Consider the following 13,152-nt stretch of genomic DNA (forward strand, 5'->3'; position numbering starts at 1 on the left):
TGACAGATAGAGTTACAACATGCAAGCAACCAGTCAAAATGCACCTATTTATAGTAAGCTGTGGAACAATGGGCTGCTGTAAAAGGAGTGTTTATCTTTAATTCAGGTGGGGCATGAAAAAGCATCCACTAACCTGACCTCAACTTAACGTGGCACAACAAGAGACGGGACTCACCCCAGGCGTGTGTTACATTATCCACCATTGGGACACACTTCAAACACACTGATACACACATCTAGCTCTTCCCTCAATTCTTCCATCAGAAGGAGACGGAAAGATGAAAGAAAAATCAGCAAGTATGGTATATTGGCCACATCCACAAAAACAGACCCATGCCAGTTTTATACCACACAGTAAACATAGACACCATGTGGTGTAAACAACATGTAGAAAGACTTTTAATGCCACTTTGCAAGTATCAAGAAGAGGTCATTCTGCAGCTTGGAAAGACACCACAAATGATTTTCTGATCAAAAATTTGAAAAAACTAATTTGGAATCCACCACTTCCTGTTATTATGTTACTCTGATGTGAGTGAAGTGAGAATAACTAGCACTTTTCACCACATGCCTACACCTATTATATGAATGGAAAAGTCCCTCCAGCCGATTGTGTTTCTGTTGATGTTTTTTGCCACCACAGTGCCCACGGCTGATTAGTAATTAAACAGAGTCAAAAATGATACCACAGCGTCCATTTACTGTGGACACATATACTCAGACAAACTGACACACAGGGCACAGCAGGTTCATTCATGATGCACAAGCACACACACACGTCGGGTATTTATATCTTGTGGGGACATCTAATTGAGAGAATGCTTTCTCTAGCCACTTACTCTAAACATATTATAACCCTGACAGTAAAACCAAATTTTGAGTCTCAAAAATGCCTTCAAACTTGTGGGATTTTGGTCCCCACAAATATAGTAAACTTTGGTCCCCACAAAGATATGAACACACACACACACACACACACACACACACACACACACACACACACCAATACATTTACATAGGTGCCTATTGACATTTACCATTTTAAAAATGAATACACATATCCTTTATTTGGGGCTTGCAAGAGATTTGCTGTCTATTTTAAATCATTTGTAATCATCAAAAATACCTTAAACTACCCAGGTTATTAAAGTTTCACTAAAAATGGAATTTTACAATTTTACCAATACCAACTAAAAGACGTAACAATGACAACCAACTGACACTTTCTATTTTTGCAAGCCAATTTCCTTTCAATGATGAACTCAAGCAGAGCTTTGGAGCTCTTTCCTACCTCCTTGGCTCCCTTTCTGCCCTTGACAGAGCAGATAGAAAGGCAGAGTCTGGCAGCACGGGGGATGTCTGGGATGTACATATCATACGTAAGCCACTCATTCCACCTGTAGCAAGAATGAAAGCAATTAGAAAAGTCCAGATATATATGAACAATAAAATCTCAGGTGCATCTTAAGCTATATTCCAAAAAGGTTCTTAAAAAAATCTCTAAGATCTACCAAACTATTTCCAGGTTCTATCTCAGAGAAAAATAAATGCTCACACACATTACAATGGCACACCTCTCACTGAGGTCACAGTATATTTTAAGCAACAAAATTTAATTACACAAACAAATGTCAGATGTCTTTGTTTTAACACACAAGGGCTCCAATATACATTCATCTAAATAATTTTCTTTATTTTGAGAGCGAGTGAGGACCAACACAGCATTCACAGTAATATAATCTGGCAGTTTAATGTTACTATCCTGAGCTAAACTGTTAACTTACCCTCCTGCCTCCAACTGCTTAATGTAAATGAGTAGTGTAGACTGTCTACAGGGAAACTTCGGTAAAACACAAAAGCGAATTAAAGCAGGATTCATTTTCTTTATCTGGCACGAAAATTGACTGTCACCAACTGCTGAGGTTTTCCATCTAAGGTTCAATATAGTGAACTGAGAGGCTGGACAATTACCTGGGATTAGAGCAGGGTACCCTCTGTGTATTTACATTGTCACACATCTGTTCACCTCCATGGTAAATGCCTGTCCTCACATATATCTATAAATAGAGAAGGAAAGCAAAATACATCAAAGAGGAAAGTTAAAGAAGAAAAATAATCTGGCAGTTTAAATAGATTCACAAATGGGATTCCACAAATCCACATGAGAGCTGCTTTCCCCCTTTATTGAGAATCACTGTTCACACCAGATCTCAGCAATGACTGCTAACAGGATGTAAGTAATGGTAAGATGTTGCAAACTGTCATATGAAACTACTCACAAGCAGTTCTTAGTTTCAGTTCATGTACTTATGTAACAATTGCTAAGTCAACTGCAAAAATGTAACTTCTGTTCTTTGGTGGCTTGACTGGTAACAAAAAGGTCAGCCCTCACACTTGAGCTGGCCCCACCTTGTCTATGTCCCGTATATTGACGTTAACATAGGTGGCACACAGGATTCGTATTCGTAGAGTCCCGTTGATGGTCCACAGAGACTTGGCAGCTGCCTCCCCATTCATATACGATGTTGCCGTGGAGATGCGTCGGGAATATGATGGCATGACAAAGTTATCTGTAGGCAATTGGGTGTACAGGCTGTCCTTAGCCATTAGCATCAGGTTAGGCATCCTGCCCAGCATGATGCAACTACGGATATACTAGAGGGAGAGACAGAGACGGGGAATGACGCAGAGAAGGACAGTTAGTAGAAAGTCTACACAGAGCTACTGAGCAGATAGAGTTTCACAGTGTCAAGGTGTGATGCTATGATGTCAACTGGTCATTTTCCAGGAACTGCAAAGGAAAAAAAGAAAATGGCACGTTTCTGGATTTTTCACCTTTTCTCTGAAGGTATGTTTCTGAAACATGTTTTTATGAGAGTGTTCTCGCAAAATGACATAAAATAGAATTCTTACAAGTAATGGACACATTTTACATATCTACAATACTTAGAATAAAAAGATCTTTAATGGATTTACTGATAAATATTGACCCAAAGGACTGCATGACCTTTTTTTCTTTAATTAAAATTACTTTTATTCCTTTAAGGCAGCAGGGCTGATTCAGTGTTAGGGTTTCAGTATGGGTCTGTCAATCACTGTATTCTATTGTGGCTTAGTTACGATGCAAGTAGATCAATACTCACTTGTACCATGTTTGTAAATGATTAAACTTTTGATAAAAACTCCTCTAGGTTTACAAGAAACTGTCGAATGATCACAGTCCACACAGTGTTATCGCTGCAGGATAAAGTTGCCAGCATCCCTATAGGGGCAAATTTCACTGACTGAAAGCCCAGGTTGCACCTCTACAGGGAGTGCAGAATTATTAGGCAAATGAGTATTTTGTCCACATCATCCTCTTCATGCATGTTGTCTTACTCCAAGCTGTATAGGCTCGAAAGCCTACTACCAATTAAGCATATTAGGTGATGTGCATCTCTGTAATGAGAAGGGGTGTGGTCTAATGACATCAACACCCTATATCAGGTGTGCATAATTATTAGGCAACGTCCTTTCCTTTGGCAAAATGGGTCAAAAGAAGGACTTGACAGGCTCAGAAAAGTCAAAGATAGTGAGATATCTTGCAGAGGGATGCAGCAGTCTCAAAATTGCAAAGCTTCTGAAGCGTGATCATCGAACAATCAAGCGTTTCATTCAAAATAGTCAACAGGGTCGCAAGAAGCGTGTGGAAAAACCAAGGCGCAAAATAACTGCCCATGAACTGAGAAAAGTCAAGCGTGCAGCTGCCAAGATGCCACTTGCCACCAGTTTGGCCATATTTCAGAGCTGCAACATCACTGGAGTGCCCAAAAGCACAAGGTGTGCAATACTCAGAGACATGGTCAAGGTAAGAAAGGCTGAAAGACGACCACCACTGAACAAGACACACAAGCTGAAACGTCAAGACTGGGCCAAGAAATATCTCAAGACTGGTTTTTCTAAGGTTTTATGGACTGATGAAATGAGAGTGAGTCTTGATGGGCCAGATGGATGGGCCCGTGGCTGGATTGGTAAAGGCAGAGAGCTCCAGTCCGACGCCAGCAAGGTGGAGGTGGAGTACTGGTTTGGGCTGGTATCATCAAAGATGAGCTTGTGGGGCTTTTTCGGGTTGAGGATGGAGTCAAGCTCAACTCCCAGTCCTACTGCCAGTTTCTGGAAGACACCTTCAAGCAGTGGTACAGAAAGAAGTCTGCATCCTTCAAGAAAAACATGATTTTCATGCAGGACAATGCTCCATCACACGCGTCCAAGTACTCCACAGCGTGGCTGGCAAGAAAGGGTATAAAAGAAGAAAAACTAATGACATGGCCTCCTTGTTCACCTGATCTGAACCCCATTGAGAACCTGTGGTCCATCATCAAATGTGAGATTTACAAGGAGGGAAAACAGTACACCTCTCTGAACAGTGTCTGGGAGGCTGTGGTTGCTGCTGCACGCAATGTTGATGGTGAACAGATCAAAACACTGACAGAATCCATGGATGGCAGGCTTTTGAGTGTCCTTGCAAAGAAAGGTGGCTATATTGGTCGCTGATTTGTTTTTTTTGTTTTTGAATGTCAGAAATGTATATTTGTGAATGTGGAGATGTTATATTGGTTTCACTGGTAAAAATAAATAATTGAAATGGGTATATATTTGTTTTTTGTTAAGTTGCCTAATAATTATGCACAGTAATAGTCACCTGCACACAGATATCCCCCTAAAATAGCTAAAACTGAAAACAAACTAAAAACTACTTCCACAAACATTCAGCTTTGATATTAATGAGTTTTTTGGGTTCATTGAGAACATGGTTGTTGTTCAATAATAACATTATTCCTCAAAAATACAACTTGCCTAATAATTCTGCACTCCCTGTAGGTGTGTGTGGCTGCAATCAGCCAGGATTTTTCCCCCATAGAAGTTTGCTGAATGAGGATTTGGGTAGGAAAAAAAAAACCAGAAGTGCAGTTTTTGCATCAGAAACTGCTCAATAAACTCTATTTTTTGGACATAGCTACGAGAGACACAGCAAACAGTGAGTTAAGATAAAAAAAATATTGGACATATCGGAAAGTCCAGCTGTTCATGATTATGTAATTGCATGGCTGTTTGTGTGCACAGCTGTTGTGTCAAATTTATCTGTGCAGTATGCCTTTTTACCTTGTACTGGCTGATGGGGTACTTTTCCAGCAGGTACTCGTCACAGCCGCAGACTTTGAGGATGTATTTACCCTGATATTCCTGAACACACATCTTTAGCTGCTCTGGGGACAGCAGCATGCTTCGTGTCTTCTTACGAATGGCCTCTGCAATCACCTGCAGAGCACCATACATGCAGATATTAAAGGTGGTGAGTATTATTTATTACTGGACTGTTGTATGGCTGGTATTCACACTGCTCAGGTATCTTACCTGTTCAGGCACACAGTCGTGGTTGATCTTCAGTGTGTACTTTTGCTTGTCATTATTTGGAGAAACAATCACCCATATTACAACAATAATTTGACCTACCAAAAAAGAGACACAAAAATAGATCAAAACACTTTTCCATTGCACTGACAAAAAAACAAAACAAAATTAACTATCGTAAGGGTTAGGATATTCATTTGAGTACTGTGACTAATATAATAGCATTACACCACTTACATAAACCTAATAACTGCTATAGATAAATCATTAGACCGGATAGTTTACATTAACCATGAAGAAAATTTAAATGCCCACTAGATTCCTGTTTTTTTGTATTTCACATGTAAAAGTTTTCTTTATATATAATGTTCGTAAAAAACAAAACAAAACAAAAAAACCACACACACATATGAGCCCTGCATTTTCAAAATGTTTTTCCCTAGAGAAAATAAAAGAAAAAAATATGGATCATTGACAAAAGTTCTTGCCTACCTTTGTCCAGTTTGCTATAGATGTGTTTGGGAAGTTCCTGTGTTGACTCTACATTAGGTGGGTAAACGTACAGCGCTCTGCTGTGGGGCCCACTGGCATCTCTCAGCTCCACAGAGTCTTTACAAACATTCAGGATGTTTCTCCTGAAGTCCTGAACCTCAGAGTCCTTCACAAGGTCAAACTCACACACAGGCATACCAATCGCGAAACCTAACAGAACAGAAACAAGAAATGGCTTAAAAGTTTTAGTAAAGTCATCAGACAATCTTTTTAGCTTGCCTCCTAACAAAATTCTGAGTAATTCACAGATTGTTGCATCTTCACACTCTTTTTGGTTTATCAACAATCAGTAATAAACGGGAAAAAAAATACTCACTTAAAATTGACTGTTTTGCTACACTTAGATTTCTTTTAACTTAACAGACACATATAAAGATATTGTATGATATGATATATTATATTATAATATAATTGACTTATCATTTATTTATTTATTTTTAATAACAATGTTGGAGCACAACCACTACTTAACAAATAAAATGAAACTCTCACCAATCTCTCTGTTGAGGATCTTTTCCTCTCTGTTGCCAACTGGTTCAATGACCTTGAGGAAAGGCTGAAAGAGTCGGAGGTCGCACAGCCTCCGGGTTTCATCATAGAACTCCTCCCGCTCTGCTTCCTGTAGGAACGGAAAAAACAAGAGGTTGCGTTCTATATTCCATTTTCGTTTATTGTTTTTCATGAAAGCTAACAATGAACTGTTGTGGTAGCCAGCAGTCTCTCTATAGGTGTAAAATGGATGGTTCAGAAAAGCACAAATGTGTTTAAAGGTCTTGAATAAAGATGAATGTTTATTTTTTTTGTAAAACCATCCAATTAAAACAAAGTGGGTTACCCCTGTAATTTTCACAAAACTGGAACACAGATTTAGAGAGTTTAGATATTCAACTGAGTGAGAGTTCTCACCTGTGTAACGCTGACGAAGATGTAGGATGTCTCTTCCTGTAAGAGGTGATGGAGAGGATATTTTCGGGCCTCCTTAAACAGCTCATGTTTGATGGTGATGAGCGTGGCCTCACGGAGACACTCCAGGGTCAGAATCATCCCATTGGGCAGAAGGCAGTCCACCAGAATCCTGCAGAAGAGCCCATCATCATTACAAAATGTTCATGTTCAGCATTACGATTTACTTTGCGCAACTTACGCTTTCTTTGGGAATTGGATATGGCATTTACAAAACAAACACATACAATTAATTTTTTATTTCCAGTAAAGGAAATTAAAGAGCTAATAAAGTCCTTCTGTGCACAACAGTGATAGCAACTTCATTTCTTTTCACAGAACAATCCAGCATGTCATACCTGGGGGGCATCAGGTGGATGCCCCATAGCTCCCCTGAGGATGGCCTGGGAGGCATCTTTCTCTCTGTCTCCCAGCTCAGTTACACAGATAAGCTGCAGAGTGCAACCTGAAAAAGAGCAACACTCATTAGTGCAAATAACAGGAAATTCTGTTAAGCTCAAGTTGCAATGGTGACACCAATCAAAACAACTAGAGTGCTTCAATACAGTTTATATGATGCATTTGTTCATGAAATATATCAAGTCAAAAACATGACCAACTGGCAAATCTTGTTCGAATGCGTATGAGCAACATACACAAGGTAACCCATTGCACGTTCATTGTGACTTTAAACACTCCATTAAGCACCTTAATGCATGAAATTTGATGAGTTATGGCCCAACAGGAGCTACATCTGCTTGAATGGTTGCCAGCACCGCTTGCTCAATCTGCTTTACTTCCAAGTCACTGTGGTTTAGGCTCAGCTGTGCTCAGTGAGTTAAAGAGAACAAACATGTTCGATCAACCACATTAAAGCAGGGCTGAAACTAGTTCTGTGAGCGCAGCACACACAGCATGTGCAAAAACTGGAAGAGTTTGTCAGTCGAGAGTATATTACCGGCATAACTGTTTGTTTGTTTTTTTAAAAAGAGATTTACCTTACAGATAACATTACTATAGACAAATGCTTACTAGTTGATCACAAAGACCCATAAAGCATATTATCAAAAATTAATTTCTATATAGCCTTTACCCAAAGCAAGAGTAATCTAAAATATTAAATTATTCAGCTTTAAACATCTGTTGTTATACATGAAGCTAATTTGGAGTAACATTCCTGTCACATTGGTTTTCCACCCTGCCCTCACAAGAAAATACATTTTTACTCAATTACTGTCTGTTTGGTTTAGCAATGTCATGAAGACAACCTTTGTTTGGATTCAGTCACATTTCCTGATCACTGTTCTAGTCTTGCACTCTCCTATATTTAGAGCATCACCTTGTAAAATTTCCAGTCCATTTGTTAGCAAGTCAAACTTCTGCCTGGGTTACCATTTGCTATCCTGAAACCATTAGTAGATTAGATATGTTTTGAAGTGGAGGTATATGAGATATCCCTATAGTCAGTATATTAAGACAATAAAGGGTACGTAATAGACAGAACTACAAGCACAGACACCAAGTAATGTACTACTATGGAAGGGATCAGCAACAATAACCTTACCAGTCCTTTGTGATATCTGTTACAATATAACAGCTTCTTCAAAGCCATCAGACTTCATTGACAAAAAGTTATTTATATTGTATTTAAAAGGTATATAACCTTCTTGATAAGTTCATTTTTTTAAGTTCTTGTTTGACTATCCTGTTCTAACAAAGTTATTCAGATTTGAATTAACCCTCTAAAACATGTAGAACCATGAGAAACTGCTGTGTGAGAGCATGTTTAATCTGTGAAAACATTCCAAATTCAGAGCACACTTGAAATATTTTAGGCAAAAGTCAACCATATCCTTTTGGGAATCCAGGAGGGTTGAGCGTCTATTTGATTCTCTAAGGCAGAGATCAAATCCAGCCAAAGACTTTCTCCACAACCCTAAAAATAACAATGCCTGTCTTCTATCCCACTTTCACAAATTATCAAATTGTAGCACCCTGTAACAAGATGCCTACACCCTGCATTTCAACACATCCACATCAATACTTACTATAAGATTGGAAATCTGATGACCGCATAGTAACTGTACCCAAGCCACTCAGACACACATTCGCCATGGTCAGCTTAAGGTTTGAATGGTCAATCTGTGCTTAAAACTCTTCGTTTTCTTCAGTCAATGGCTAAGGAAAGCCAGGTGACCCAGTGCTGACCTATTCATTCAGATTCAGTTAAAGCTACCAAAACACAGTTTGACATCTTTGTCTTTCCAAAAGCAAATTAAAAGAAGGTGGAAAAAAGAACAGTGTTTGAGACTCCTCTATGCAAAGGCTCTTCCTTGCCTCGGCAGATACAAGTTGGATGCTGTTGAAATTTTAATTCTAAACTGTCTGCATAAATGTTTCATGCAAATTGATCCATGTAGATTCATCTATATTTTCATACCTGAATTCATTCATAAAGAATAAAAAACATAGAACTGTGTCAGACTTTGCACAAATTATGAAGATCTGCTGTCTTAGAACAAGTAAAAACTCATCTTTATAATAATAATAACAGAATTATTTACACACTTTTGCAAAAAATTCAGAATTAAGAATTACAAACAATTCATTTTAAATTACTATATTTGCTGAGTGTCACCACTAACAGTCTAATTTCTTCTTACCATCCCACAGACACTGGAAAATCTGGATTTTATATTTTAAGCATTGCAGTGAGATTTGCATTTTGGGCCAACAGATCAGCTACTCATGTCCTACATCAGTTTCTTATTTTTTTTAAGTTTATTTTATTATTTTTTTTAATATCAACACTGATGTCCAAACTTATCTTAATTTACCCGAGCCACAGGGAGTTTTCATCTCCTTTCTTGGTTTCTCTATTACTGCACAACACTGCCCCTGCCACTGCTCTCCACTTCACTTAAATGTAAACGTATTTCTTTATAAACAGAGAAACACAGCAGCATGTAGATAGTATGCAAATTGCAGGCAGCAGCGTAAGCCTGTGGATTTGGAATGAATCTGATTCACTAACACAAACAAAGTTGTAAGAACAAAACTGGCGGTGCACACGTGTCATGAATCTGATGGTGATTTTGCATGCACCTAATTTTTTGTGCAGGGTAAGAACATTTCCATGCACATATTAGTGAATGAGACCCATTGTGAACTGTAGACAAGTACTACTTATGTCAGCCAACACAAATACTACATCAGGCATAGACAGACCCACTCTGAGCCAGGAAAGAAAGTAGAAGAAGAGAGGAAAAAAAACAAACAAAAAAAAACAAAAAACCTATCTACATGGAAAAAAATTATACTTTTTGAAAATTTTTTAGTAAAACGTTAAGTTAGTTAGTGTTTAGAAAAAGTTGTAAGAGTAACTTTTTTCACTAAGAAAAAAAATAATATATTGGTCAAGCAGGTAGGAGCTGTTACTGCTCATTTTATTCTAAAAGAACAGTTAGTTAAGGAATGTGATGGCACTAAACACTAATAGAGCCTGTGATAGCTACAAAGAGCATCAGACTGGAGTTATCAGGCAATACTTTGATCTAATTTTACAATACCAATGTTGCCATTACATCCCACTGCCCTACACAATAGGCGCCTGGGCCTGCAGCATTTCTCTTGGGGTCTAGATCACATGGTGTGAGTGAGTGAGTGAGTGAGTGAGGCATCTGGCAAGATGCCTTTTGGTGCCCAACTTTGGAAATGTACTGAGGGTCTGACTTGTTGGGAGGACACCACAGGAAATATCCATAATATGCAGGTTAGAGCTGGGCGATATGAGATTTTTTCATATCACGATATGTTTTTTTCATTTCAGGCGATAACGATATCTATCACGATATAAGCCAAATAACTATATTTGTAAGATTTAAATGTGCCGTTGCTCACAAGTAAAATGTGAAATAATCAGCAGCTTGTTTTTATTTAAATATTTATTTCCCATAATAAGTTCAACAGGGTAGATGTACTTAAGGAACATGAGACTTTTTCAGATAAATAAAGGCAAATATTGCAAACTACACAAAAGGCAGCCGCTAAAGCGTTTAAGTTTCAAAATAGAACAAACGAAACAAAATATTAATTCTAAAAATAAATCTTAGTTTGTTTTACAGAAGATCAGACAAAACTGACTAACTTTTGTCAATATCAAATAAACTGAGAACTAAAAGGAAATTCTCAATCTCTCCTTGTTGTATAGCTTAGCTTTTCAAACAGTTTTAACAGTTACTTTAGTCTGACAAAAGCCGAATGACGAATTAGCGCTTCCAGTCAGAGACTGAGGCTACGTCCACACGTACACGGGTATTTTTGAAAACGGAGATTTTCCGTTTTCGTTTTAAAAAATAATCCCGTCCACACATAAAGGCAGAAATGAAGAAAAATGCTGCTATGAACATGCCAAAGCAGCAGGTGGCGCTAGATTCCTAACCGTGCAGAAATGTTGGCCAATCAGAAGTCTAGAAGCCTCGGTGGGAAAAAGTAAACAAAGCTGGGGCATAGAAGCAGAACCGAGTCGTATGTGTGGAGGGACAGTAACTGTGTGTATATGTAAGCATTTAAACACTGCAGAGAGTAGAAGTAACAGTAACAGTATTGTAGAAATTCATTTCACCGAAACAATAACGTGGCGCACAGTGTGACGCATGCACCAGTTTATTGTATTTCCAGACTTGCTTTCGGCACATTTACAGTGCACGCTACTCTGTTTTTGTCAGACTTGAAATAGCCGAAATACCTTCACACTACGGAACTTCTATGGCTCTTCCGTTCGACAATCTCTCCGGCATTGGAACCATCATCTGTTTTCTCTTCGGTCACGCTCGGTTGATTTTTCTAGTCGGCACACTCATTTCCTCCATTACCCGCTGGCTGCTTCCCAAACAAACACACGTGCGGCTTGGCACTTGTGCTGTACGTAACAAGTCACGCGACGTGACGCTGCGGCTGTGATTGGTTCGGCTCTGCGCTACTTAATTTGGATTGGCTGACCTTTTTTTTTTTTTTTTTTTTTTTTTAAGAGGACAAGAGCGGCGAGGTCTATCGCGATAGCTTAATTTCTCTATCGAGTAAAAGTTATATCGCGATACATATCGTTATCGTTCTATCGCCCAGCTCTAATGCAGGTAGAGTTTAATTGTGGAGGTCTTTATCACCACATTCACCCACTACCCCTTGTCTTTTTCAATGTATAATACCAATTGGAAATTTGGAGAGCTAAATGACAGGTTAATGTTTTTGCACCTATTGCAAACCAGCACTGCTGTAAAAAAGACAAAACAAAACATATAAGTCACACAATAAAATAAAATAAAAAAATCCAAATTCTATGAATAAATTCAATTCAATTCAAACAGCAGGGTCTTGTAAGATAAAGAATCCTACAATAATACATTGACAATTGGCAATGGTTGGAAGGAAAAACTCCCTTATAACAGGAAGAAACCTCCAGAAGGCCCAGGCTAAGAAAGGGGTAGGCATCTACCATGAGTGGAGGAAGACAAGATAATTTTGATATCAATTTAAAATAGAGCCATGCATGTCCCAAATGCAGTATAATAAATAAATTCCAGTGTGATTAAATTACTAAGAACAAATTAAGACTAACTTAAAAACATACAAGTAAATTTATAACAACACTATGCTGATGAAGCAAGCTGGAGTTCCACAGGCAGGCAATTTCACACTTGAAGCCCTAACAGCAAACACCCAGTCGCCTTTTGCCCTAGTTTATTCAAGGGACAAAATGATCAAAGTTATAAAATAAGAGGAGCAAGAGTTGAAACAGGGGAAACCCCCTGAATGGAGTAATGCTACAGCTGCTCTAAGTTCTCTGCCCAACTTAAGGTTTGTGACAGAGAGAAAAAAATGCCTGCTAGTTACAAGAAAGGAAAACGGCAAACTCTGTTTACAAAGAACTGCACCATGAATATGTACAAAAACAAGCTAAAATAGAAAACCCTCAGTAAGAACAACCCACCCATTGAGCAGTTCTGCGATGTGTAACCCTGATCAGGATGCAGCTAAGCACTTCAGGACAAAAGAGGAAGCTTCTTCACAACACAGGATGTGGGGCAAGGGGAAACACTGGCCTAGACACAAGCTTGCTTTGAATACTGTCACAACTATACAATAGATGTGTGGGCTAGCCACAGCAGGCTGGCAAGATCAAACATATGCTCGGTCTTTACAACAATCAGCTCAATAGCCCTGTGGTTAACACTAGGTTTGGCCAGTTGCACCACACTGCAAAACAAA

At 38.7% G+C, this 13,152-nt stretch overlaps 1 protein-coding gene across 1 annotated transcript in view; it reads right to left on the reverse strand.

Moving 5' to 3' along the window:
• LOC146555069 (phosphatidylinositol 4,5-bisphosphate 3-kinase catalytic subunit alpha isoform-like) overlaps window positions 1–13,152 on the reverse strand; it is a 27,026-nt gene that overhangs the window by 12,848 nt on the left and 1,026 nt on the right. Inside the window, exons 3-11 of the mRNA XM_085252492.1 lie at window positions 7,245–7,351; window positions 6,850–7,018; window positions 6,436–6,562; window positions 5,884–6,093; window positions 5,395–5,489; window positions 5,143–5,298; window positions 2,410–2,655; window positions 1,972–2,057; window positions 1,292–1,397 (exon numbers count right to left, since the gene is read on the reverse strand). Of these exons, the coding sequence (XP_085108618.1) occupies window positions 1,292–1,397; window positions 1,972–2,057; window positions 2,410–2,655; window positions 5,143–5,298; window positions 5,395–5,489; window positions 5,884–6,093; window positions 6,436–6,562; window positions 6,850–7,018; window positions 7,245–7,300 (1,251 nt within the window). The 5' untranslated portion in view covers window positions 7,301–7,351. The remainder of the gene's footprint in view (window positions 1–1,291; window positions 1,398–1,971; window positions 2,058–2,409; window positions 2,656–5,142; window positions 5,299–5,394; window positions 5,490–5,883; window positions 6,094–6,435; window positions 6,563–6,849; window positions 7,019–7,244; window positions 7,352–13,152) is intronic.

Source organism: Mchenga conophoros, linkage group LG17 (genome assembly GCF_057382185.1).
Source record: "Mchenga conophoros isolate Kocher_MC1m ecotype Shallow Benthic linkage group LG17, M_conophoros_male_GT1.1, whole genome shotgun sequence".
Taxonomy (NCBI): domain Eukaryota; kingdom Metazoa; phylum Chordata; class Actinopteri; order Cichliformes; family Cichlidae; genus Mchenga; species Mchenga conophoros.